General features: G+C 40.9%; 1 protein-coding gene across 1 annotated transcript in view; it reads left to right on the forward strand.

Moving 5' to 3' along the window:
• The window catches only part of LOC134211813 (uncharacterized), a 61156-nt gene that overhangs the window by 22742 nt on the left and 12970 nt on the right, over positions 1–25444 (forward strand). The window contains 9 exon segments of the mRNA XM_062689086.1: positions 3877–4035; positions 4346–4534; positions 4603–4798; positions 10989–11075; positions 11528–11545; positions 12556–12751; positions 12813–12848; positions 12851–13003; positions 13058–13200. Coding sequence (XP_062545070.1) covers positions 3877–4035; positions 4346–4534; positions 4603–4798; positions 10989–11075; positions 11528–11545; positions 12556–12751; positions 12813–12848; positions 12851–13003; positions 13058–13200 — 1177 coding nt within the window.

Consider the following 25444-nt stretch of genomic DNA (forward strand, 5'->3'; position numbering starts at 1 on the left):
GTGGGTAAAACGGACGTGTTAAGAATCAAGCTAAAAACAATCAATTTAATTGATGAATTGTATGCATTGGCTAACCATCTATAAAATGTACCTTTTGAAATAAAAATGTTGGATTATAATCAGGGTTTGAATCTAAAAGAGAATGAAAAAGTCTCTCACATATCGTCTCTGTATACATAGGTATACGATATGTAGCATACTGCGAGAGCCTTTTTTCGCAAGTTGTCATGATAAAGAACTGGGGTGACATTGTGCATCTCGAATCGAATCACTCGATTCGTAAGTTTTTGGACTCGTTTCGAAAAAATGCGGCATTATGTATTTCGTTCGACTTCATTCAGTCGTAGTACAAGATTTCGAATAGTGCTGTACTAGTTCAATCGAGTATGTTCTGTCAAACGAAATGTAAACAGAGAGAATAAGAGATAGTTGTCTCCATGTTTAGTATGCCGCCCGCTGGAGAGACAACCTTCAGCGCATTCATCTGCGTGCAGCATGTTGCGTGTTGGAAAAGCATCCTTCAGGGCATGAATTGGCAGTTAATTTATAAACAAGCAAATTGTGCTCAATGACTTTAAAAAGCAATATTATTTATTGAGCAGTTGCAACCGATTAAAACATTATGCCGATACGACATGTTTTGTAAATTGAGATATTGTTACGACACAAATTATAAGTTTTATGTTTAATCGATCCAATCGATCCAGATCCAATTTTAAGTTAAATAATTTAAAGCTAAAGAAGGATTCAATATCAAAATTACTTTGATGTTTCCATGTGTTTTAGTTAAATGCATTTGGGTCATCTTATGTGCGTTTTTTTATTTAACTAATCTATTTTTACGTAGATTTCGGAATATACACTTTTTAACGCAAATTTACCTCATATATTTTTCACGCGATTTATCGAAATCGTTAAAAAATACGTGAAAACTTCAAAAAACCGATTTTAGTTGAAGTCGTTCACGGAGAAAAATTTTTGGTAAACACAAACAAATTTCAGGTTGCTTCAACCAAAAGTTTAGGTTGAATTCGGCCCAAACAATGATTAACTTTGAATCAACTGTGAACGCTGGTTGAAACAAACTAATATTGTAGGTTGCTATTTCTCTGCTTATTTAGATAGGTTTAACAAATATTTGTTTAAAACAACCATGATCATGGTTGTTTGATTCGAAAATTTGGTAGTTTGGTTATTGTACTCCGTCTTCCTGGTAAAACAAAACAAACTAAACTTTTAGTTTATCTGAAACCCATTTTTAGGTTACCTTCAAACCAAACAAAACCTCTGGTTGAGTCAACATGCTAAATTGGTTGAAACAACCTAATATTGAAGTTTAGAATATTAAACATAACACAATAATGAACAACCTCAATAATGGTAGAAACAAACTAAAATGTTAGTTTGCAACAAACATAAACAACGTTATAGTAACCAAGTGTTTTGGGGTAGAAACAAACCAAAAACGATGTTTGTGCCAACCTATTCTTTGAACTTTGAATCAAACAACTCTGACTTAACAACAACAACAAAATTAGTTTGAAATTCAACCAACGTTTTGGTTGTTTCAAACTAGATTGTTATTGCTCCGTGTTTTTACGCGGATTTCGGAATAAGATTGCATATTGTCTGGAAACTATAAAAGTAGACATTCTTCTCCTCAAGAGACAATAATAAAACATTTATTCTCTTCCCGTAGAGAAATAATAACAAATATAATTAAAAACTTTCAGCAAGAAATAACTCTCGAACAACATCCGAAAGCTATAAAGGTGACGAGTGTTTTTCATTCGACTTGAGCCGTTTTTCAGTGTGCTATCGAGTTTCCATAATGCCAAAACATCTCGTTATTCTGGTACCTCCTCAAGCATACTCGAACGATGAGTCGTTTTCGAGATCGAATCGAAACCCGTAATGCCAAACATGTTCGACTCGATAGAATTACGTTCGAATCGAGATGCTTAATGCCACCCCTGATTTGGAAGGCTATACTTCATGATAAATTTATTTTAAAAAGCTCCTAACGCGGGGAGCGCTGGTTCTAATGATACATTTCAACTTGTTCAACACAGCTGTGCGGTCCCCAACACAAAATGAGCGAAAATCATCACTTCTGCCTATTCGCGAATACGAAGGTAATGCCTCTACTCACTCTTCTAGCAAAATCTCATTGCTATCTGTCAGACTGTGCGTGAAACATGGCCGCCAATCACCCATTCTTGTTCCTCCACAGTAAAATCCCATAAGGAACTGTCAGATCGTGCATGAAGCATTTACCTTCGTAGTCGCGAATCCGATTCTTTTTTCTCGCACTTGTATACAAGTTTGATCAATTTGTTATCATAGCTTGTTATGATTCGGAACAGTTTTTGATTTTCTTTTATCGTTGTTCGTTTTCTATTGAGAGCAATTTCTGCAAACCATGATTATAATAGATAAGGACACGGCAGGTATTTTCGTCTGTTCGTCATAGTCTCGAAAACCAATAAAAGAGACGCTTTTTTGTAAAACTCATTCGCGAAGTCGAAGCAAAATTCTTCACACAAACAATGACAGTTCTTTATGGGCTTTTACAGTAGAGCAACAGAGAGGAGGAGATGGCGGCCATGTTTAACTCAAACTCTGACAGATAGCAATGGGATTTCCCATAGGAGGGAAGAGCAGAATTTGCTTCGACCTCGCGAATACGTACCAAATCGTAAGCTCAGGAGAAACGTTCTGCTATAGTGGAGTTCTAGCAAATGTAGGGGAAGTGGGGGTAGCACGCCCATAGGGGTTAAAACGCGCCACCCCTGAATAAGGTTAAATATCCCCATTTTGATTATTTTCAATAGTCTATACGATAAAGCAATGAAAAATATTGCCATTGGATACATATATTTCATGATTTTTCTCTAGTTATACATGAAAAACTCGAAAACGATTTTTGCGTGTTTTGATGCAATTCTAGCTCGGTGGAATTTAGTCTTTCTGTCGCTGTTATACATTGATAAATTAATAATTGAGCCATGAGCCATGCTGCTTACTCGTGTTCTTTATGTTCCACACGAAATCGTCGTCAAAAATGGTTTTAAAACGATTTTATGGGCCTTCAAACTTGAGGTCGGTGTGGGGCATTACGCCCATGCTCATTTCGTATGACCGAAACAGCTGAAATATTCGGTTAATTGCCTTAATGTAGGCAATTAAAGTGAAAATCAGTACGATAAGCACATGCGCGTTTTAACCCATCCACTGGCGCATCTCACCCCGCATGGTTTCAAAATCATTTTTTCGGGTGCTTTTTAAAAATCAAATTTCTGTGCAATAAAATGGACAATTAGATATCTGTTATCGGTAGTCAGTCGCAGATATGCTGTTCTTCAGTATGCGCTGATGAAAACTAGCTGAAATGGTGGTTTTCATTGATAAAAATGGCATTTTCCTTAACGTGGGCGTCCTACCCCCAGTTCCCCTACGTTACTTTCGCTGGTACTAGCCCCTACGACGATGGATGGAAATACCTGCCGTGTCCCAATATTGGTAAATTTCAATGATTTTACCAGAAAAACGTCTTACATCAATAAAATCACTTAAAGATGCAATTAGTGTGAACAAAACTTGTAAATTCCTAATGAATGCTTGGCGTTTCCGCCGGTAAACAATACAAACTTTACAAAATTAAATATTGGTGAAAAAAATGTATGTACATACTTCATATGGTTCACACCATAATTATTACACCACCAAGATCCAATTTCTTGAAAAAATCTAAAAAAATCGGATTAATATAAACCATTAATTCAGCACGTACACAATCTTTAAATAGACTAAAAACCTGAAATGTAAACAAAATTGCATTTGTTTCATTTTAACCAAAAATTGTTATTATTTCAGGTGATTCTGTAGAACCTGACGGAACGAGTAAAGCAACAATAGTGTACATACACGGCGAATCATACGAATGGAACTCAGGGAATCCATACGATGGTTCCATATTGGCATCTACTGGGAATGTGATCCTTGTTACGATTAATTTTAGGCTAGGCGTATTAGGTGAGTGACTTTTCTTATTCAACAGGGCTTTAAAGCGCCAAAAACTACATAAAGTCATATGTATGATTTATTTTCTGATATATAATCTAATCAGAAAATAGGATACATCGAATTCAAAACTATTCAAAGACATTTGCAAGTACCAATAGCAGTACAAATGTTCGGCTTATGTCGAAACAATTGTATTTGTTCAGCACACAAATGCTATGGTAGGAATCATTCAGTACTCTATAAACATATGTAGTTGCACAGTTGATGCACAAATTAAATGACTGAAACTTCTGATAAATTGTTTTTTTACTGTTTCTAGGTTTTCTAAAAACAGGAGCAAAGGGAAGTGCTCAAGGAAATTTTGGACTGATGGATTTGGTTGCAGCGCTGCATTGGCTAAGAGAAAATCTCGCAACCTTTCATGGAGATCCCTCACGAATAACGCTGATGGGTCATGGAACAGGAGCGGCATTGGCGAACATTTTAGTAGTTTCCCCTGTAGCTAGCGGTAAGTTTATGAGGTATCTGGCAAAATGTATAAGATCTGGTAAATTTTGTGTTTCAATACAATTGTAGATTTAATTCATCGAGTAATTCTATTAAGCGGATCAGCTCTATCCCCTTGGGCAATTCAAAGAGATCCGTTGTCAATAAAACAAGTGGTTGCCAATCAAACTGGCTGCAAGATAGATTTGTTGATAGACGATTTAGCACCCTGCTTGAGAACCAAATCTGTTAACGAACTTTTACGAATTACTCCTCCTAACCCAAGGTAATGTATAAAATGTAATTTGTGTAATGACTTCTTTACAAATCTGGTTAAAATGTTATTTCAATAAATTTAATTATTTATCATAAAGAAAAATCATCTAGCAATATTGAAGCAACGAGCTATCAGCCTCTCTCGTATACTATAAGGATACGTAAAGGTTATACGGTCACTCAAAACCAAACGTTTGATAGATGGGTCAAAGACCCATAGTGTTATCACAGACAAACAGACGTAACACTAAATAAATTACCATCGTCCATGACTTCAACGATCAATTTGAATTTGAGTGGTTGTGCGCTTCACAACTAGAGGCGCTAACGTCGTAATCCTTCGGGTTTGACATTTCACTCCAGCGCCTTCTGGAGACAATGTCTTACGAAACAATGTTTCGTGTAACATGCTCGCAAGATGGTGATAGAGGAGTAGGGCGATGGAATTTCGCCAACACACAGAGGGACTTGCCGACGCGGTGCCTACGCCTGCCCCAGCCTTGACGAGGACCCCTTTCCGTCCTCGCCCGGTTGACCGACGCCGCGAAAGCGACGATACCATGTTGTTCTTCGCGCGGCCACTTGTTCGATAAAAGGATCGAGTTCGACTACAGGGCACCGGTATGACCCATGAGGCCGACTCCGAACCCTCGGACCACCTCTTATTTGCGCCTGAACTAGCCATTCCTCGAGTCCACGCGCCTTCTCCTGTGTAGCTCCGAGACGATTTGGATGATAGCCGATAGAACGGCGTTCCAGACAACTTCATCTTCACACATCCTCCGGACTAGGTTGTCCGGGGTAGTGTCCAGACCAAGATTTTTTTATGTATACAGGTTATCAGACTTGTCAATATCCCCAACTCAGCCATCTTGGATTTTTGTATGAAATTTATGCTCGTTTGTTTACGTTTTTCACTGAAAATGTATGTTTCACCCCCGCGCTGGTTATTCCCATCTACTGACGAAGTCGGATAACCTATACATAGAAAAATCTTGGTCCAGACCACATGTGGCAAGCATGTGGTCACGCATTGTGCGAAAACGTGGGCAAACGAACAACACGTTTCCGCCGTTTCCTCTAAACCTGCGCACACCGGACACTCGGGCGAGGCCGAGTGTCTGAACCAGTGTAGATACTGTCTGAAGCAACCATGGCCTGTAAGGACCTGGGTCAGGTAGAAAGTGATTTCCCCATGGTGCTTCTTGACCCACGTACCTATCTCCGGTATCAACCTATGTGTCCATCTACCCTTAGTGGAACTGTCACACGCACGCTGCCATTTGACCGTTGAGGCCAACCTGATAGTTCTACGGATGCCTCTCGTGCCGCGCATTTCGAAACACTCTATGTCTTTACCGATAACGATGTCAATAGGCATCATACCGGTGATGACGCAAAGTGCATCGTGCGACACGGTACGGTACGCGCTCGCAACTCTTAGGCACATGAGCCTATACGCACAGAGAACAGACGTTGAAGCTGCACTCGCCATGTTGTGATAACTTTTTACTGTTCATTTTGAAACAACTTTGGAATGTCGCCGTTATCCCGTGCATAATCAGCGCTAGCGTCATAAAGAAATGCCACTGTGCGCTAGTGTCGTTATGCATGCAAGAGCATACTACCGCCATCGTGTTGTCAAAATGAGATTGTGATTTGTAATGTCGACGTGGTGGCGTTGAGCTTCGGTGTCTTTGCTTACACATGTTTTGCAAGAAATTTTGTTCGAGCTTCCATGTCTGTTCTCTGTGCTATACGTACTTTCTAACTTCGTTCTCTAGCAGTTAATACGCAGGGCCGTGCCACAAGCTGCCCCCCCCCCCCATACCTCAGTATGGACAGAGCGACACTAAATAGCCAGAAGCTTGCACTTGCTGGCATAAACTGCAGCGCTATTGGACATCATCCGGGACAATGCCACTATAGCTGTGGAGGCACGCTTGCAGGCCTAATGGACGTGGCTACCAAAGGTGAGCTTATCGTCGATAATTACCCCCAAGAGATTGATGGAGCGTTCAGAGGTGACCGCGCAGTTGCTTCCCCTTATCACCGCTTGTTGCTCCGACTTTCGGTTGTTAACAACAACCACCTCAGTCTTGTGGTGAGCCAGTTATAACTTCCTGGAACTCATCCACTCCTCCACAATTGCGATCGAGTGGGCTGCAGTCAACTCCACCTCTTCGATCGATTCGCCGTAGACCTCCAACGTAATATCGTCAGCGAAGCCGACGATTACCACACCCACCGGGAACTTCAACCTCAAGACACCGTCGTACATGACGTTCCATAATACCGGACCCAGTATGGAACCTTGCGGAACCCCCGAGTACTCGATTCTGGAAGTAGCTTCCGAGAATCTTGTACAGGTACTCGGGAATTCCAAGACGCAGGAGCGCATCTGCAATAGCTTCCCAACTGGCACTATTGAATGCATTCCTCACGTCGAGAGTCACTACTGCACAATAGCGAACTCCCCTCCTCTTACGCTGGATAGCTATCTCCGCGGATTTGGTAACCGACAAGATAGCGTCTTCGGTCGACTTACCCTTTCGGAAGCCAAACTGGTTACTCGATAGATCATCCGCACCCTCCGTGCGTATCAACAACCTGTTGAGGATGATCTTCTCGTGCACCTTCCCCGCCGTATCAAGCAGGCATATTGGTCTATATACCGACGGACCCCCGGTGATTTTCCCGCCTTTGGCAATAGGACCAAGCTCTGCCTTTTCCATGCTTCAGGGAAGACTCCCCAAGCAACCAGAAGTTCGGATAAGAAGGGCTGTTTTGGCTTAATCAGCTCTCATTTTAAGTATTTTTTTGTATGATGGGAGCGTAAAGTGAACTTTAAAGTTCCGTTAAGGATGCTTGGAACTTGATGTGAACCATAGTGAACCAATTAGTTCGGTTAAGAGTAAATTTAAGTAAAATCTGAACTTCTGGTTGCTTGGGTCCCTCGTCCAGGCATCTCTGCATGACAGATCTGAACATCTCGGGAGCCTCAGCAATGGCCGCTTTCATGGCCAGGTTCGGAATACCATCCGGTCCTGGCGCCTTACCTGCACTAAGAGACTGTGCAATCCCCGCAAGTTCCCCCACAATTACTCTTCCCTCGTCGGCCACCCTGGTCCATGGCAGCTCCACAAAGGGAGGCCTGGGACTAGGGTCATGACGTGGGAAGAGCCCCGCGATGATCCTCTCCAGCATCTCTGAGGACCGCTCTGTAGGGGCCATCGTCCCACGTGTCTTGGCCATTACGACCCTATAGGCGTCACCCCATGGATTCGCGTTGGCACTTTGACACAGGCCCTCGAAACAGGCTTTTTTGCTTGATCTAATCTCAGTCTTCAGAGCGGCTCTAGCAGCCACGAACGCCACCCGTCGTTCAACACGTTCCTCTTCTGCGCGTGCTCACTGCATCCGCCTCCGTGCCCGTAGGCAAGCGCGGCATCTGTTATATGTATATGTATGTATGTTTGTATGTGTACAAAATTTTGTATACACACTTTTTGGAACTTAGCATTGGCCGAATTACTCGCAACAAGTTCCATTCGACGAGGAATCCTGTCCCATTATTCGCTATTAAAAATTGGCCAGATTGGACTTTGGGATTAGAAGTTATATCCAAAATACTATTTCGCTATTTCTTATTATTATTATTTACTAGCTATATGTACCCGGCCTTGCTCGGAATTGCCAGTTTGGTTCGCAGATTTTGTTTACAGTATGTATTTTGTTAAGCCTTCTTTTAATCATTGTTTTATACCCAGCAAATGCTTGATTTCTATGCATGATTTTTCTGATGCTGTTCATAATTATCCCAAATGCCCTTCATGTCGAATGACCTGAAGCCAAATAGTGTTATATTAATGACCTGCTTCATTCAGGGATATGTCATTTTCAGCGAAATCTAATATTCTGGGATATGTATATCGGGAAGTATTATTTACAGAAATATCATTTTCGTTAAAGTCATTTTAGAAATGTTATTGTCGAGGATTTTCCAATTTTAAGGAGTTCGGGCAATTTGTTTTCGGAGCCTTGTACAATGTCAAAGAACATCGGATGAACTAAATAAGAGGGATTTTAAATTAAGTCGCTTTCTAAACAATACCAAACTCCAATAAGGGGTCGTACACTTATTACGTAAGCAGTTTTTCTGGATTTTTCGACCCCTCCTCCCCCTATGTAAGATTTTTTTCATACAAATGATTTTTTATTTATATGGAGCGTAAGATATTGACCTACCCCCCCTCCCCCATAAGTGCTTACGTAATATGTGTACGGCCCCTAACCTCCTGCATTCCTCCTAGCCTCTCTTTAATAGCTTCCTTTGGGTAGAGATTACGTGCTTACAAATTTGGTTTGAATTGACCCATGCGATAAAAAAGGTATGCTAAAACTGTTATTAATAAATATATCTCTCTCATTCAGCTTCTTATGACACTCCTACCCGGTCTGATATAATGCTTCTTTTAGACAGAGAACATGGAGTTTCCAGATGTGTATGCTGAATTAGATGATAACTCAACAATACCCTCTCTCAGCTAGCCCTCCTTAACTTTAAAATGATCTACCCACATCCACTAAAAATCGCTTCCCTAGGACAGAGAATATTTGATACAAATTTGGTTCCTAATCGGTCGCCAGCCGTTCAAGACTTACACTGAATTGATCGATAACTTCAACATACCCTCCCCACACCCTCTCCTTTTCCAAAGAACTCTCCTAACTCCCCCATACAGTCAAGTCAACTTAAGATAACGAATTTGTAAAGTTCCAAATTTGGTTGAAATCAGCCAAGAGGTCTCAGAAATTTACCACACTAAGTTAATAGACTAATCAACAAAACCCTCCCCCCACACCTCCCCTTTCCAAAAGGATTACACACCTCTATCGTCGTCTCGCTTAAGACTAAAAATGTTTGTCTCAAATTTTGGTTGAAATCGGGCTAAGAGAGTTCATGACTTACACTGAGTTGATCGATAACTAAGCAAAACCCCTCCCTCCACACTCTTCCTCTTTTCCAAAGAGCATCCCAAGGGGTTCAGAAGTTACACTGAGCTGATTGATAACTGAGCAATACCCCTCCCCCCTCGCCCCCTTCTTAAAAAGGTTATTATCCCTAACCCCTCTATCGTCCGTCTCCTTAAGATAAAGGGATGTGTTCCAAATTTGCTGAAATCAATGGCTGAAGGGGTTCAGAAGTTACTATTGAGTTGATCGATAACTAAGCAATACCCGTCTCCCCACACCCTCCCTTTTTCCAAAGAGCATTCCTAACCCTCACCGTCGTCGCCTTTAAGATAAAGAATGTGTGTTCCAAATTTGGTTGAAATCGCTCAAGGGTTTCAAGACTTACACTGTGTTGATAGATAATACAATATCCCTTTCCCCACATCCTCCCTCTTTTCCAAGAGCATACCCTAATCCTCCTTATAGTCAAATCTCCTTAAGATAACGAATTTGTGTTCCAATTTGGATTTGCTGAAATCGGGCCAAGGTGGTTCAAGAGACTATACACTGTGTTGATAGATAACTGCTAAATATCCTCCCCACACCCTCCCCTTTTCCAAAAAAGCATGCCTAACTCCCCTATCGTCGTCTCCTTAAGATAAAAGAATGTAAACCTGTTCAAATTTGAGCTGAAATCGGTCAATGGGTTCATCAAAGTTGTATGGAACAGCACATACAGCAACCCTTTGAAACGCCTGGAAACATTGAGTTATTCTATATAGATAGATAGATTATTAAAACACTCTTTAGCCTTAACTATCTCAAGGTATTTTGCTGCTGAGAAAATTATAACACCAATAGGCAAAATCGAACCCGAAAATTTCCTTTATTGGTCCAACCACCTTAAAAAAAGTTTTGCTTTTTAACCGCATTCCTTGCCGCTACACCAAAAGATGCCTCAGAACTGTTTTACCTTTATATTTTATTGACATTGTTCAGGAATGATTCATTCTAACAAGGATAATCGTCTGCATTGTATCTAATAAGAATTTCAAATCTCTCATTAGCGGGTAGATTGAATTGAGAAAACTAAAACTGTTAGATGTATTTGTAATCGAGGTCGTTAAAGGAATTGACAATCCTTATGTTTACCGGCGAATATAACCAAAATTAAAACATCTGTATACACAGGTAATAAAAGATGGAAACATCAAACGTAGATTGATGTGTATCTTGTTTTTCAGATTTCTACCCGGATATGCACCATTTGTGGACGGAACGGTTATAATCAACCCTAGAACAGTCAACATTCTCGTTTACTCCTATAGCCTGTTGAAACTGAAGGATAGCAAGGTATGTATTTGAGACTAGTTGCATTAAATATAAGAGCTGTATCTAGTAGTGTAACATAAGGTGGAATGTCAAAACATAATTTAAAAAATATTTTTTACATACTGCAAACAAAAAAACATTGGTACACTGCAATAATAGTAGAGGGAATGACGGCTTTGGCAGGTTTTGTACTAATATTGTCAGGGGTTTTTATGACTGATTATACTTGATTGGCTAGTAACATTGTTCTTTGAATATCAAAGAATATTGTCATAAATTTACATAAATTGGTCTACAAGCAACACTTTGCTACTGGCTAGAACAAGACAAACCTACTAAAATATCTTCCCTATGTAATATTTTTTGTTATTATTACACTCTTCAGGCGGTATTCTTGCGAAATCAAACCAAAATTCTGATTAGAGAGATGCCGCAATTACCGATCAGTTAGCGATTAATCGATCTCATCGTTGTGAGCAAATCGATTAATTTTGAATCGATTATTACCCAACGATTAACTCTATTCCAATAATCGAGATGAATCGAGTAATTTGATTAAGTTACTGATCGATTAATCAGAATTTTACGACATCATAAGGATGTCGTAAAATCAATTGACGGCTTCCTGATTAATCGACACCATCGTTGTATAACTGATTAATTTGAATCATTTGCAAAATGATTAACGATTCAATAATCGACTAGATCAAGAGTAATCGATTAGTAACTAATCGATTAATCGGGATTTTACGACATCTCTAATTCTGATATTTCCTCCTATGGAAAAACTCCATTGCTATCTGTCAGAGTTTGAGCGAAACCTGCCATCTCCTCCTCTGTTTTTTCTAATTGTAAAAATCCATACAGAACTGTCACTGGTTGTGTGAAAAATTTTGGTTCGGCTTCGCGAATTAACACAGACATAAAACATGGATCAAGTTCATAGTCACACAAACACTGACGACATCTGTTGTTATCACCAACTTAGATAAATCACGAACCAGATGGGGGCCGTACACTAATTACGTAAGCAAGTTTTCTGGGTTTTCCAAAACCCCCCTCCCCCATGTAAGATGTTTCCCATACAAATCATTTTTTTATTTATATGGAGCTGCAAGTATCATGGCAGACCCCTTCCCCACATAAGTGCTTACGTAATTAGTGTACGACCCCATGATGGTAGTGAGCAAACGTTGAACCCGAATAAAACTCATTCGCGGGCAACGAGTGCTTGGCCAACTAATGATTTTTCGAATTGGCCAGTAAATCAGTGGTCGATAATATTTACTTAAGTGTTATGTCTGTTTGTCTGTTGAATTAATAACATCAAATAGAAACAATAAGATATTGCCCCCTGCTTGGACTTTTATAATTACCAAAATTCAAATAATAATCGGAAACTCAAACTTTGATATTTAGATGCATGCATTTTATAAAAAGATGTGTTTGTTCATTATGTATTTTCTATTTGTCTCACAGCACAAATGGCATCGAATTTGCAAATTTTCCAAAAGCTGAACTGCTATTCGGATTGACATCTTATGAATCGTACAACGACCTAAGCGCCCAAGATCTGGAGTTTGGCTTTAACGAAACCCGTAGAGACCGAATACTACGAACATACGTACGAAATGTGTTTCACTTTCATTTGAAAGAAATTTATTCAACATTAAGGGTAATATAACCATCCAGTTATACCATGAAGTCTAAATCAACTAAATAAGCTCCCACTATAGAACGAGTATACGGACTGGGAGCACCCACCACGAAACTGTTACTGGGGCATCGTGACACAATCCTGGAATTACTTAGCGATGGCCATACAGCAGCACCATTAGTTCGCTTAGGTTACTTACATAGCCTTCAGGAGGGAAAATCTTATTTTCTACATTTTAGACACCAATCTGATGAACGCGATTTTCCTCAGGTATTAAATTATACCAGTTAATAAAAAAAAAATTAAAAAAAATGTTTTTTTTAGCGTGGAGGTTCTGTTCGTGGCGAAGATGTGCCTTTCACTTTTGGACTACCACTATCGCCACTATTTCCATCAAACTACTCACTTGAGGACAAACAAATAAGTCGAATTTTAATGCAGTATTTGACGAATTTCGCAAAAACAGGGTAAGTACAGTAGGTATAGGTTTTTTTTATTTCATTTATGAAGCACTCCGATCATCTTTTCACATCTCACATGACACATCTAAATGAGTATACATTGTTTTCTAGAACTCAAATCAAGTATCCTTGACGTTATGGCGACTGAACAGACTTTTTTTTTCAATATCTTGTTCGAAGAGAGTCGATATTAGGCGGATTTCCCAAAGATACAATGAGAAACATACAATTCTGCTTACAGAAACTCGAATAAATTTTTGAAATTTCTTTTGATATTCATCACAAACGAGAGTTATTAAAATCGAGTTTTTAAAAAAATTGAGCGATGTTGCTTGCACAAAGCTGAGAGAACCTTTAATAATTTCTAGATGATAAGATTATTATTTATATAAAAATAACGATAATAAAGAAATAAGAAAAATGAATATTTCTAACACATTTTCCTTCAAAGTGTATGAGTCTAGGTTTGTGCAATGACGAACACGAGATGTTGTTAAAGGGTCTTCACAGTGTAATTTCATCACTTTGAACTACTCGCCAAATAGTAGTTTGTGCAACTAGTTGTAAAAAGATGATTTTTTCAGCACGAGTTGCATGTTTAACTTGACGAGGCTTGCCGAGTTGCACTACGTTGCACACGCTATTTTTTGCAATGACGAAAAATTGGCTAAATGGTACTGTCTGATTAACGTTATATAATAAATCTGGCCAAAAAATTAGCGGCAGAAAACACAGACAGATTCTATGTTATCGTGACATATTGAATGTTTGCAGACTATATAGCGATAGATAAATCTGTCTTTGGGGAATTTTGATAATTTGAACACTCACCCAAGCTAATTGAGCAAAATTTGGTCATGTAACTATTGTTCCAATGCTGGTTTTCCATTATAGCACCCAAATGAGTGCTATACTGGACTTTACGTAAACTCACGGTTGCATAATGACTACTAAAAGCACCAATTCCATTGGTATGGAAAAGTAGGCCGTTTTATCACTCAAATGCGAACTGTAAACCAAATATTATGATCAGGAATTGAAAAAAAATAAGTATCTCAACCAATTGTCGCAAAATTTATTTTGAATTAACGGCCTCAGCATTTTGACCAACATCTGAATCCACATTTTTCTACTTTCAATCTATCCCAACAAAAAAATATTTTATTGACTCAGTTAATTATTTCACGTAATTCAGGTCAAATTTCCCAAAGAACCCCTATTTATTTAAAAAAATCATAAAAGTGTTGAGGTCTGGCGAATTAATTTGCTGTTCTCCCAAAATCTGGTGAATATCGGTCCAAAATAATATTTCTACACTTTTTGCCTTTCTCGTACAACAAAGTTGTATCGAAAGGCTATCATTTCACTCCAAAAACGTACTTTTTATAGAACCCTCAGAGCCCCATAGTGTTATATACCAATCGACTCAGCTCGACGAACTGAGCACATGTCTGTCTGTCCGTGTGTTATGTGTGTAGGGGAAGTGGGGGTAGCACGCCCATAGGGGTTAAAACGCGCCACCCCTGAATAAGGTTAAATATCCCCATTTTGATTATTTTTAATAGTCTATACGATAATACGATAAAAAATATTACTGTGCCATTGGATACATATATTTTTTTTTTTATGATTTTTCTCTAGTTATACATGAAAAAACCTCGAAAAAACGATTTTTGGTGTGTTTTGATGCAATTCTAGCTCGGTGGAATTTAGTCTTTCTGTCGCTGTTATATACATTGATAAATTAATAATTGAGTTTTCATGAGCCATGCTGCTTACTCGTGTTCTTTTATGTTCCACACGAAATCGTCGTCAAAAATGGTTTTAAAACGATTTTATGGGCTTTCAAACTTCTGAGGTTTGGTGTGGGCATTACGCCCATGCTCATTTCTGTATGACCGAAATGTTGAAATATTCGGTTAATTGCCTTAATGTAGGCAATTAAAATGAAACAAGTACGATAAGCACATGCGCGTTTTAACCCATCCACTGGCGCATCTCACCCCTGCATGGTTTCCTCAAAATCATTTTTTTTCGCGCTTTTTAAAATCAAATTTCAGCAGCAATAAGCTGGACAATTAGATATCTGTTATCGGTAGTCAGTCGCAGATATGTTGTTCTTCAGTATGCGATGATGAAAACTGGCTGAAATGGTGGTTTCTATTGATAAAAATGCATTTTCCTCAACGTATGTCCCACCCCCAGTTCCCCTATGTGTGTGTGTATGTGTGTGTATGTGCTAAGTAAAATGCTTTTGTGCAAACACATACACACACATTAGACAACTTTTCATATACACAGGATTTTGTTTTTACACGATTTTTTTCGCTCGTATTTTTGTTCGTGTGACTTCAATTTAGCTCCAAAATCTTCGCAACATGTTTCAAAAAATCCAGAATAAATCAAAGAAAAATCACATGATGATTAATATGCGTTAAAAATTTAGGATGAGCGGAAAATTGAGAAAATGTAAATCGTGTAAAAACAGAATCCAGTGTAGTAATCCTTAACCGATTTTCTCGCAACAAGTTGCATCCGAAAGGTGGTAAGGGCTTGTAGATCACTATTGAATTTTGTGACGATCAGTCTTCTTCTTCTTCTTCTTCTTCTTGGCATTACATCCCCACACTGGGACAGAGCTGCCTCGCAGCTTAGTGTTCATTAAGCACTTCCACAGTTGTTAACTGCGAGGTTTCTAAGCCAGGTTACCATTTTTGCATTCGTATATCATGAGGCTAACACGATGATACTTTAATGCCCAGGGAGTCGAGATAATTTCCAATCCGAAAATTGCCTAGACCGGCACCGGGAATCGAACCCAGCCACCCTCAGCATGGTCTTGCTTTGTAGCCGCGCGTCTTACCTCACGGCTAAGGAGGGCTCCAGTGACGATCAGTCGTTGCGTTCAAAAGTTTTTAAGAAAATGGTTCATTGAACCCTTGATTAAACCATATAAGGTTGGTGTCTTGGTTAAATTCGAGAAAGGCAGTATCACTTTTCGGTGTATTAAGATGGGTTTTTATTTTATTGATTCTGGTTCTTTTACTACCGTGCTGTGCCCTTATTCCAATTAGCGTCTAATTCCGTTCAGCAAAAGCAAAATAATAAAACATAAAAAAAAATCTAAAAATAACGTTATACTCTCCTATGGTTATGTGCACGAAAAAAAAATGCGGTGGAATCTACCATTCCGAGGGTTATTTTAAGAATATGCACCGACGATTTTCAGCAGATAACATGCGGGCAGTAAAAATTAACTGTGGTCACATAACATATGAAACGGACCAGCGGTAGTTTCATAGACATCCCGAGTTTTAAAATGAATTTGCGCCTGTTTGGCAGGCTTCTTCTTCTTCTTCTTCTTCTTATTGGCATTACATCCCCACACTGGGACAGAGCCGCCTCGCAGCTTAGTGTTCATTGAGCACTTCCACAGTTATTAACTGCGAGGTTTCTAAGCCAGGTTACCATTTTTGCATTCGTATATCATGAGGCTAACACGATGTTACTTTTATGCCCAGGGAAGTCGAGACAATTTCCAATCCGAAAATTGTCTAGACCGGCACCGGGAATCGAACCCAGCCACCCTCAGCATGGTCTTGCTTTGTAACCGCGCGTTTTACCGCACGGCTAAGGAGGGCCCCTTTGGCAGGCTACCACCATAGAATAAGTGCTCGAATCATTTTACAGTGGGAGTTAAGTGGGGATGGGTATAGCGTAGTTTATGATCAAACTGGTAGCTTATCAGGTAATACAAAGAAAATAATTATTAAGAAATGTTTTTTCAAGAAAACTGAAGCGGAAAAGAAAAGGAATTTCGAAAGAATTGAGGCCTCGCTGGTCTGATTGAGCTTCAACTCGATCTTTCCCGTGCAGACTGCCGAACAGTGTCGAGAAAAACTCCAAAGTGAATTTTAAAAGTGATTGAAACCCAATTAAAAGTAAAAGTAATTCTATTGTTAAACTTAACACTGGTGAATCTAAATTAATTTAAAATATTTTTAAAGCTATTTTCACAGTTTTCTAAAGTGGTTAAAATTGCCCTAAAAGTCGTGAGTCGTGTTTATAAGGAATTCCTTAAACAGTAAGATTAGGTTGCAAATAAAGAATTATGGTTTTTAATCGATCATTATTATTAGGGAAGTGAGTCGTGAGTCGGAATAAACGCTATATTACTAAAGAATTGTATTAGAAAAAAACGTGAGGTAATTATGAAGAAAGTTGGTTGGTGCTATTCGGTGCTAAATATCTTTTGTTATAGTCTCTAGCTGTGACCACGTTTGAGCATTGGGTGTTGGTGGTGAATTCGTGGAGGTTAGGACCGCGGGTCCTCTCGGAGCACCGGCAAGCGATCTATATGCCGGCTCCCTGTGCCTAGCCAAAAGTAATTAACGTTGTGCAATCGATTAGACTGTGGGCGATCCCCTGTGTATGTTCTTCGTCTCGTGGCTGCGGCCACTAAGAGCATATGCAGAGAGCGTGGTCATCGAAGGAATAGTTTCGGCCTCGCAAGAACCACCCGTTACACAAGTGGTCCACGAGATCTGCGAGAGATTCTGCATGGGGAAAGCTTGCCACAGCCAGTGTGTATCGCCCTGACTCACGCCCCGGGATAGAAAATTCAGATCTAATCGCACTTCGAATCACCTCCCCGCACACACCCCACTGGCTCCATCATCAGTACGTCGGACCAAGAACTCGGTGCTGACGATCGCATCTATCGACGCACATGAGCGGCCAGTACAACCGACCGCCAAACGTCGTCCTCTCCATAACGTGCTAGACGTCGATCTCTCCCACCATCCGCAAGCCGGTGACAACGCAATAACCGATCCCTAGACGGATCGACTCGCTTTCGACGGAATAATCTCAGCGAAAACCGGATCACCACATCGGCGCACCTGCTACCTAGCCAGTGGTCAGCACAGTCAAGCTCAACAGTTGTAAGTACCCGAAACAGCACTCTATTGCACCTACACGATCAAGCACTCTCGCCTCTGTCGTTAAAACTGATCATTGTAAATAGAAATTAAGAAGAAGAAAATAGCATGCATAAATAACTAACGACTCACAGAGCACAAATAGAACACAAATCTATAAGTGACGTCACATTAGGCAAAATTTTGAATTTTGAATGCAGTCAGACTGCCTTGAAGTATATGGTACCCAATTATCATTTTGCCGGTAATAAACCATGTTTTTTAGCCTGAAACTAGCATTAAAAACCTACCAACTCTATAAATTAAATTACTCTTGTTGATTGTTCGTTGCTTATGATTTTTTAAAGGCTGGCTTGCAGGGCCTGACACCAAAATTAAATTACTATTTTTATGAAAATTTTTCTTTTAATGGGTTCATTACACAAAAAAAATTTTTTTTTGAATAAATCTAATGTGTCTCAGAATTGAACGATAGGACTTTGGAATTTTTAATTATTGAATTTGGGAAAGATAATCTAGTTTGGGTGGGATTTTGGTTGTTGTTGGAACGTGTCGATTATCAGTAGGATCCGTAAGAGAAAAAAATAGCTAGCTGGGAAATTTGACCAGAAACTCTGGCAGACGGCTTCCACCGTCGGGCGCATAAGCCAGGTTTTAGAAAAACCTCTTACGAGCCCTCTTACACATATATGCATCATTGCTATGCAGGGTTGCCAAAAATACAGATTATTCTGTATTTATACAGATTTTTTACTAGTTTTCGGCTACAGAATCTGTTATACAGATATACAGATTTTTTCAATCACGATCTGTATGTACAGATATTTTAAATTTGTGTTTACCAGATCCGTATAGTATCCAAAATATTTTTCAAATGTTTCATAAGCATTTTATGCGCGATTAAATATTTTATTTTTTTCATGCACAGTCTGACAATTCCTTAATTTTAATGTGGTGAACTGAAAAGATGAATGGCGGACTTGTTATGTACACATTAAGACAGATAGCAATGGGCTTTTGCCATAAAACTGGAGAGATGCATCATCTGCCAATGAGAAACAAAACGGTATGTCGGGTGACTGTATGTTATGTTTTTGTTTTCGCAACTTCCTAAACTTCAATATACAAAAATATGTACTACACATCAGTTGTTAATTTATTTTGGAAGCAAGTCCATTTTTTAAGATTTGAAATGTTAGAAGTGAAAATCTAATCGCTTTGCTATTGGAACTATTCTCAAAGTACATGAAGCAAAAGGGGGAGGTAGAGCATCAGACGTAGCGTCAATTTTGCGTTATATTATTTGTGAATAGCTCTTGAGGGTAAATTTAAAATCTTTTCATCCGGCTTGTGACTTTCAGTCACATTTTTGTGATGAATATGATTTTTTTCTCCAAAGGTTAGTATCACCATCGTCATCATACAACATTTTATATGATTTTTTTTCTACTGAAAGGTAGACGTAAAAAAAACGGCGGCAATAACAATTCGATACAGATTTTGATACAGATTTTTGGAGAAAGAAATACAGATGAAAAGATTTTTTTGGCCAAAAATACAGATTTTCATTTGGCAACCCTGTTGCTATGAAATGCGGTTCATCTTCGATTTTAGAACACTAGCGAACCTACTGGTGGAAGTCAAGCTTCACTGAACAACGAGCATGATGAGACAGAGCAGCAGCGCATGCTTTCCTATCGTTTTCTTTCACCTTGGGTATATGGGCCCTCCCGTTCGTCGATTGTTACTACTGTTGATACACAGTGAGTTGATTTTGAAAACGGTAATTTGTTCTATGTTGTCTATCTGTTTTGTGCTGTGGTCCTTGCGGAATGGTGTTTTCCAGAAATGAATCAGTACTGAGTTTCTCGGAAACCATGGTTATTCAAATTTTATAGTAGTTTCAAAAATAAGGCGTAGTCTACGAAATAGTAACTTTCACCAAGGGTATTTTTCTGTGTAAGCATGAAATGAAATGGAAAGCAACGTAGTTTTTAGTGTTTATCAGTCTCAACAAATTTTGTTGGTCTTCATTACAGGCACCAATTTGATAGTTTTCATCAACTTTCTTGCTAAGAACGCCTTTCATAATATTTAACAGGTAACATTATAGTACATTACACACCGGTACCCGGTACCCGGTACCGGTACCCGGATTACAGAAACGACTGGCATGACGGCTAATGTAAGTAGTAAGTGGAAGAGAAGAATGCACCATGGGCGAGATTCCTGCAACACCGCACGAGAGTGAACAAGGCACGACACGATACAAACGGGCGCGGAACAGACAAAGCTTGATTTCCCGAAGAAAAAAGCGCCACCAGAAGATCGAGACCGTGAATAGACGGAGCAACTGTATCGCGCTATTAACACACGTAAGGACCACGTGCCGCAGCCTGACATGTATAAGAACATAAACGGACATCTTCTTATGAACGAGCGTGAGGTGATCCAAAGGTGGCAGCAGCACTACGAAGAGCAACTGAATGGCGATGCAAGAAAACGAGAGCGGCATGGTGACGAACCTGGGAGCACGCGCGCAAGATATACGTTTTCCAGCTCTGGATCTTCAGAAAATCTAGGAGGAAAGTGACCGGCCTTAAAAACTACAAAGCCTCTGGGGTTGACCAACTACCAGAAGAGTCATTTAAATAAGGTGATGATGCACTGGTTAGAGCGCTACACTGGGTGACTACCAAGATTTGGGAGGAGGAGATTTTACCGCAGGGGTGGATTGTAGCAAATACCGTGCAATCTCATTGCTGAACACTGACCAACACCAGATGTATATTCTGAGAACCAGGGACGGGAACGGTTGACATTTCTTTTTATCATTCAATCTGCCACGAAGTAAAAGAAAAACAAAAACACGGCAGCCGCAGCAGCAGCCACGACCAAGCAGACGACAGTCAGCACATGATTTTATTATTTTCTCTCCCCATAATTAATGTTTCTGTACGCTCATTTCACGACGTATGACTGTTTTTGGTGGTAAATGATTATTTTTTACTCCTTGCTTATTCTAGGGACTAGAACTAATGAATTAGTATACCAACGGCTAGCATTCTTTCTAGGCTTTGCGCCACAGGCAATCAAACTCGATTATGTTCTGTTTGCGCTGCGCACGAACCGAAACAAGAAATCTGCTGACCGCACCGACGGCTCGACTATCACGCAGCAGCAGGCAGGAACATACAAACAGTTTGCCTCATCGGTAAAAAAAAATGTCACAATGAGGCGTACATTTTTTTTTGGAAAACTGTTTCGGTTTGTGCGGTGCGTGAAATTTGACCGGATAAAATGTAAACATTCGCATAATCACAGTGTTTTACTGTACATTTCCCAACACTGCTGAGAACACTGAGCGTCATTTGATGTATAAAAAAAATAAGTCTTTGTGAATGTTTTTTCCGGTTTTCCGAACAAAAAGGAATTGCCTTCCTACTCACCCGATTTGGATTGAATTTATCATTCGGTATGGTCCATCTTGAAATCAACAGCCATCAAAACACCGAACATATTATCGAGACATTTGAAATCATGTCACAATCGTCAAAAATGTGTTAAAAGTATCTGTATAGAAACGTGCGGCCATCGTGATTTTTTTCCAACACGATCGAAGGCGTACAACTCAGGATACAGGGGTCATTTTAATGTGAACAAATTCAGCTTGGTTTATGCAGTCCTATTATAATAACATGCAATGCATGCTGGTTCTTTTAATTATTCCAAAAAATATTTAAAAACCTCTCTTGTTGTACGGATAATTTGCAGACACCCTGTATACGTAAACTCACTATTAGTGCAACCTCTTATGGGCCAAACACAATTGATACGTTTGCGTGCGTTTTGACAGACGGAACATGTTTAGAAGATTTTTAGTGGGGAAAAATGACGACCTGGGTATTCGCTGCGTTGATACAGATCATCCAGCAGGCGAAGTACTGTCAGGGCATCCAGGTCTCGTTGGAGTTTCGCCACTACCCGAGAATCACAAGTTAGACAAAAATGGTTTCAGCAACTTGATTGTCCTTAAATCTGGTCGCATATGAGTTGCAGTAACCTATGTCAAGCATGTGTGCTGATAGGGTAGCGCTCTGATTACTCTACCTTGGTAGACAATGGAAGTGTCGTCTGCGAACAGAGACAGAATGTTGCCTTCCGGAGGACAGCAGGGCCCCGAGGATACTAACCTGGGGTACGCCTGCAACGATGTTATGCGCATTGTAACTTGCTCCCCTTATTGAGACCAGAGATGTCCTTGCCTACCGGTAATTGTTGATGCTTTTCACCAGGTAGCTAGGAAGATTGTAGCGATGTAGTTTGTACACCAAGCCATCATGCCATACATTGTCGAAAACTTCTCGGCAGCGAGTAAGACTATGGTGGAAGCTTTTGAGACAAATTTGTTCGATCTGAGCACGTTGGAAGCTCTGGTCAGTTGGTGTACGGTTGATCAACCGCGTCGGAAACTAAACTGTTCCTCGAGCAAGATGTTGTGGTGTTCGGCAGACTCAAGTAACCGGCTGAGAATCGCATTTTCCAACAGCTTGGGTAACCCTGAGAGAAGGTTGATGGGACAATCACTTTCCGGAGAAGAAGGGTCCTTCCCAGTCATCATACACACCAAAAATTGATGTCTTGTTTCAGTAAATTGAAATGCCGAACAGCTCACAGCAAATCAACAATTTACTGATTGTCAGTAAAGTAATTTTCGTTTACTGAACTCTCAGAAAACGTCTTGCCAACTGTCAGTCAGTACTGTCATGAGCGAATCAAACGACAAGAGTCTCGTGTTTATCCCTTTTCGCTGCAAAATCACTCATGATGTAAAAGTTTGAGCTTAATTATTTTATTTTCTACTAAGCTCGTTTTATTTGTCCAGATGTAATTAAATTGCTTGCGTGAGCTTGGAATAATGGGCCAAACACAATTGATACGTTTGCGTGCGTTTTGGCAGTTTTGCCATGGGAAAGGTGATTATACAATCAAGCCATGTGGTGAATTTCAAATTCACCACACGGTTTTCTACTCCTATTATCAAAAGTTCAAATCTAGCGTAATAATTTTCGTACAATGCTGAAATTAAAGTCGATTGTTTAGCATGAGGGGGCTTGCCCAGGATGTGGTGGGGTTTGACAGTGGGCCCTGTTAAACCTCTATAAAAAGCTGCATGTATCCGCAAGTAGGCCCCACCAAAGCGACCGTGTGCCGCTCAAAGCGCACAAGCCCAAGTCCTGGTGTTAGGTGGGACGCTAAACAGCCCTGACACGACGGCCCTCCGACGAGACAGGAGGTTTGCGCTGGCCCAATAAGCCGCCTAGAAAACCAATCATTACGAACAATATAAGAGATAATGCGACTCGATATAATCGGCAAAGACCTAGGCGACAAATACAGGATCACGATTGGAAGCTTGGAACATGGAATTGCAAGTCGCTAGGTTTCGCAGGTTGCGACAGGATGATCTACGATGAATTACATCCCCGCAACTTCGACGTCGTGGCGCTGCAGGAGATTTGCTGGACAGGACAGAAAGTGTGGAAAAGCGGGCATCGAGCGGCTACCTTCTACCAAAGCTGTGGCACCACCAACGAGCTGGGAACCGGCTTCATAGTGCTGGGTAAGATGCGCCAACGCGTGATTGGGTGGCAGCCAATCAACGCAAGGATGTGCAAGCTGAGGATTAAAGGCCGTTTCTTCAACTATAGCATCATCAACGTGCACTGCCCACACGAAGGGAGACCTGACGACGAGAAAGAAGCGTTCTACGCACAGCTGGAGCAGACATACGATGGATGCCCACTGCGGGACGTCAAAATCGTCATCGGTAACATGAACGCACAGGTAGGAAGGAAGGAAATGTATAGACCGGTCATCGGACCGGATAGTCTGCACACCGTATCGAATGACAACGGCCAACGATGCATAAACTTCGCAGCCTCCCGCGGAATGGTAGTCCGAAGCACCTTCTTTCCCCGCAAAAATATCCACAAGGCCACATGGAGATCACCTAACCAAGAAACGGAAAACCAAATCGACCACGTTCTAATCGACGGTAAATTCTTCTCCGACATCACGAACGTCCGCACTTACCGCAGTGCGAATATTGAATCCGACCACTACCTCGTTGCAGTATGCCTGCGCTCAAAACTCTCGACGATGTACAACACGCGTCGAAGTCGGACGCCGCGGCTTAACATTGGGCGGCTACAAGATGGTAGACTAGCCCAAGAATACGCGCAGCAGCTGGAAGTGGCACTTCCAACGGAAGAGCAGCTAGGCGCAGCGTCTCTTGAAGATGGCTGGAGAGATATTCGATCCGCCATTGGTAGCACCGCAACCGCTGCACTTGGCACGGTGCCCCGGATCAGAGAAACGACTGGTATGACGGCGAATGTGAGCAGTTAGTGGAAGAGAAGAATGCAGCATGGGCGAGATTGCTGCAACACCGCACGAGGGCGAACGAGGCACGATATAAACAGGCGCGGAACAGACAAAACTCGATTTTCCGGAGGAAAAAGCGCCAGCAGGAAGATCGAGACCGTGAAGAAACGGAGCAACTGTACCGCGCTAATAACACACGAAAGTTCTATGAGAAGTTAAACCGTTCACGTAAGGGCCACGTGCCACAGCCTGATATGTGTAAGGACATAAACGGAACCTTCTTACGAACGAGCGTGAGGTGATCCAAAGGTGGCGGCAGCACTACGAAGAACACCTGAATGGCGATGTGGCAGACGAAGATGGCGGTATGGTGATGGACCTGGGAGAACGCGCGCAGGACATAATTCTACCGGCTCCGGATCTCCAGGAAATCCAGGAGGAGATTGGCCGGCTGAAGAACAACAAAGCCCCTGGGGTTGACCAACTACCAGGAGAGCTATTTAAACACGGTGGTGAGGCACTGGCTAGAGCGCTGCACTGGGTCATTACCAAGATTTGGGAGGAGGAAGTTTTGCCGCAGGAGTGGATGGAAGGTGTCGTGTGTCCCATCTACAAAAAGGGCGATAAGCTGGATTGTAGCAACTACCGCGCAATCACATTGCTGAACGCCGCCTACAAGGTACTCTCCCAAATTTTATGCCGTCGACTAGCACCAACTGCAAGGGAGTTCGTGGGGCAGTACCAGGCGGGTTTTATGGGCGAACGCTCCACCACGGACCAGGTGTTCGCCATTCGCCAAGTACTGCAGAAATGCCGCGAATACAACGTGCCCACACATCATCTATTCATCGACTTCAAAGCCGCATATGATACAATCGATCGGGACCAGCTATGGCAGCTAATGCACGAACACGGTTTTCCGG

This window comes from Armigeres subalbatus, chromosome 2 (genome assembly GCF_024139115.2).
Source record: "Armigeres subalbatus isolate Guangzhou_Male chromosome 2, GZ_Asu_2, whole genome shotgun sequence".
NCBI lineage: Eukaryota > Metazoa > Arthropoda > Insecta > Diptera > Culicidae > Armigeres > Armigeres subalbatus.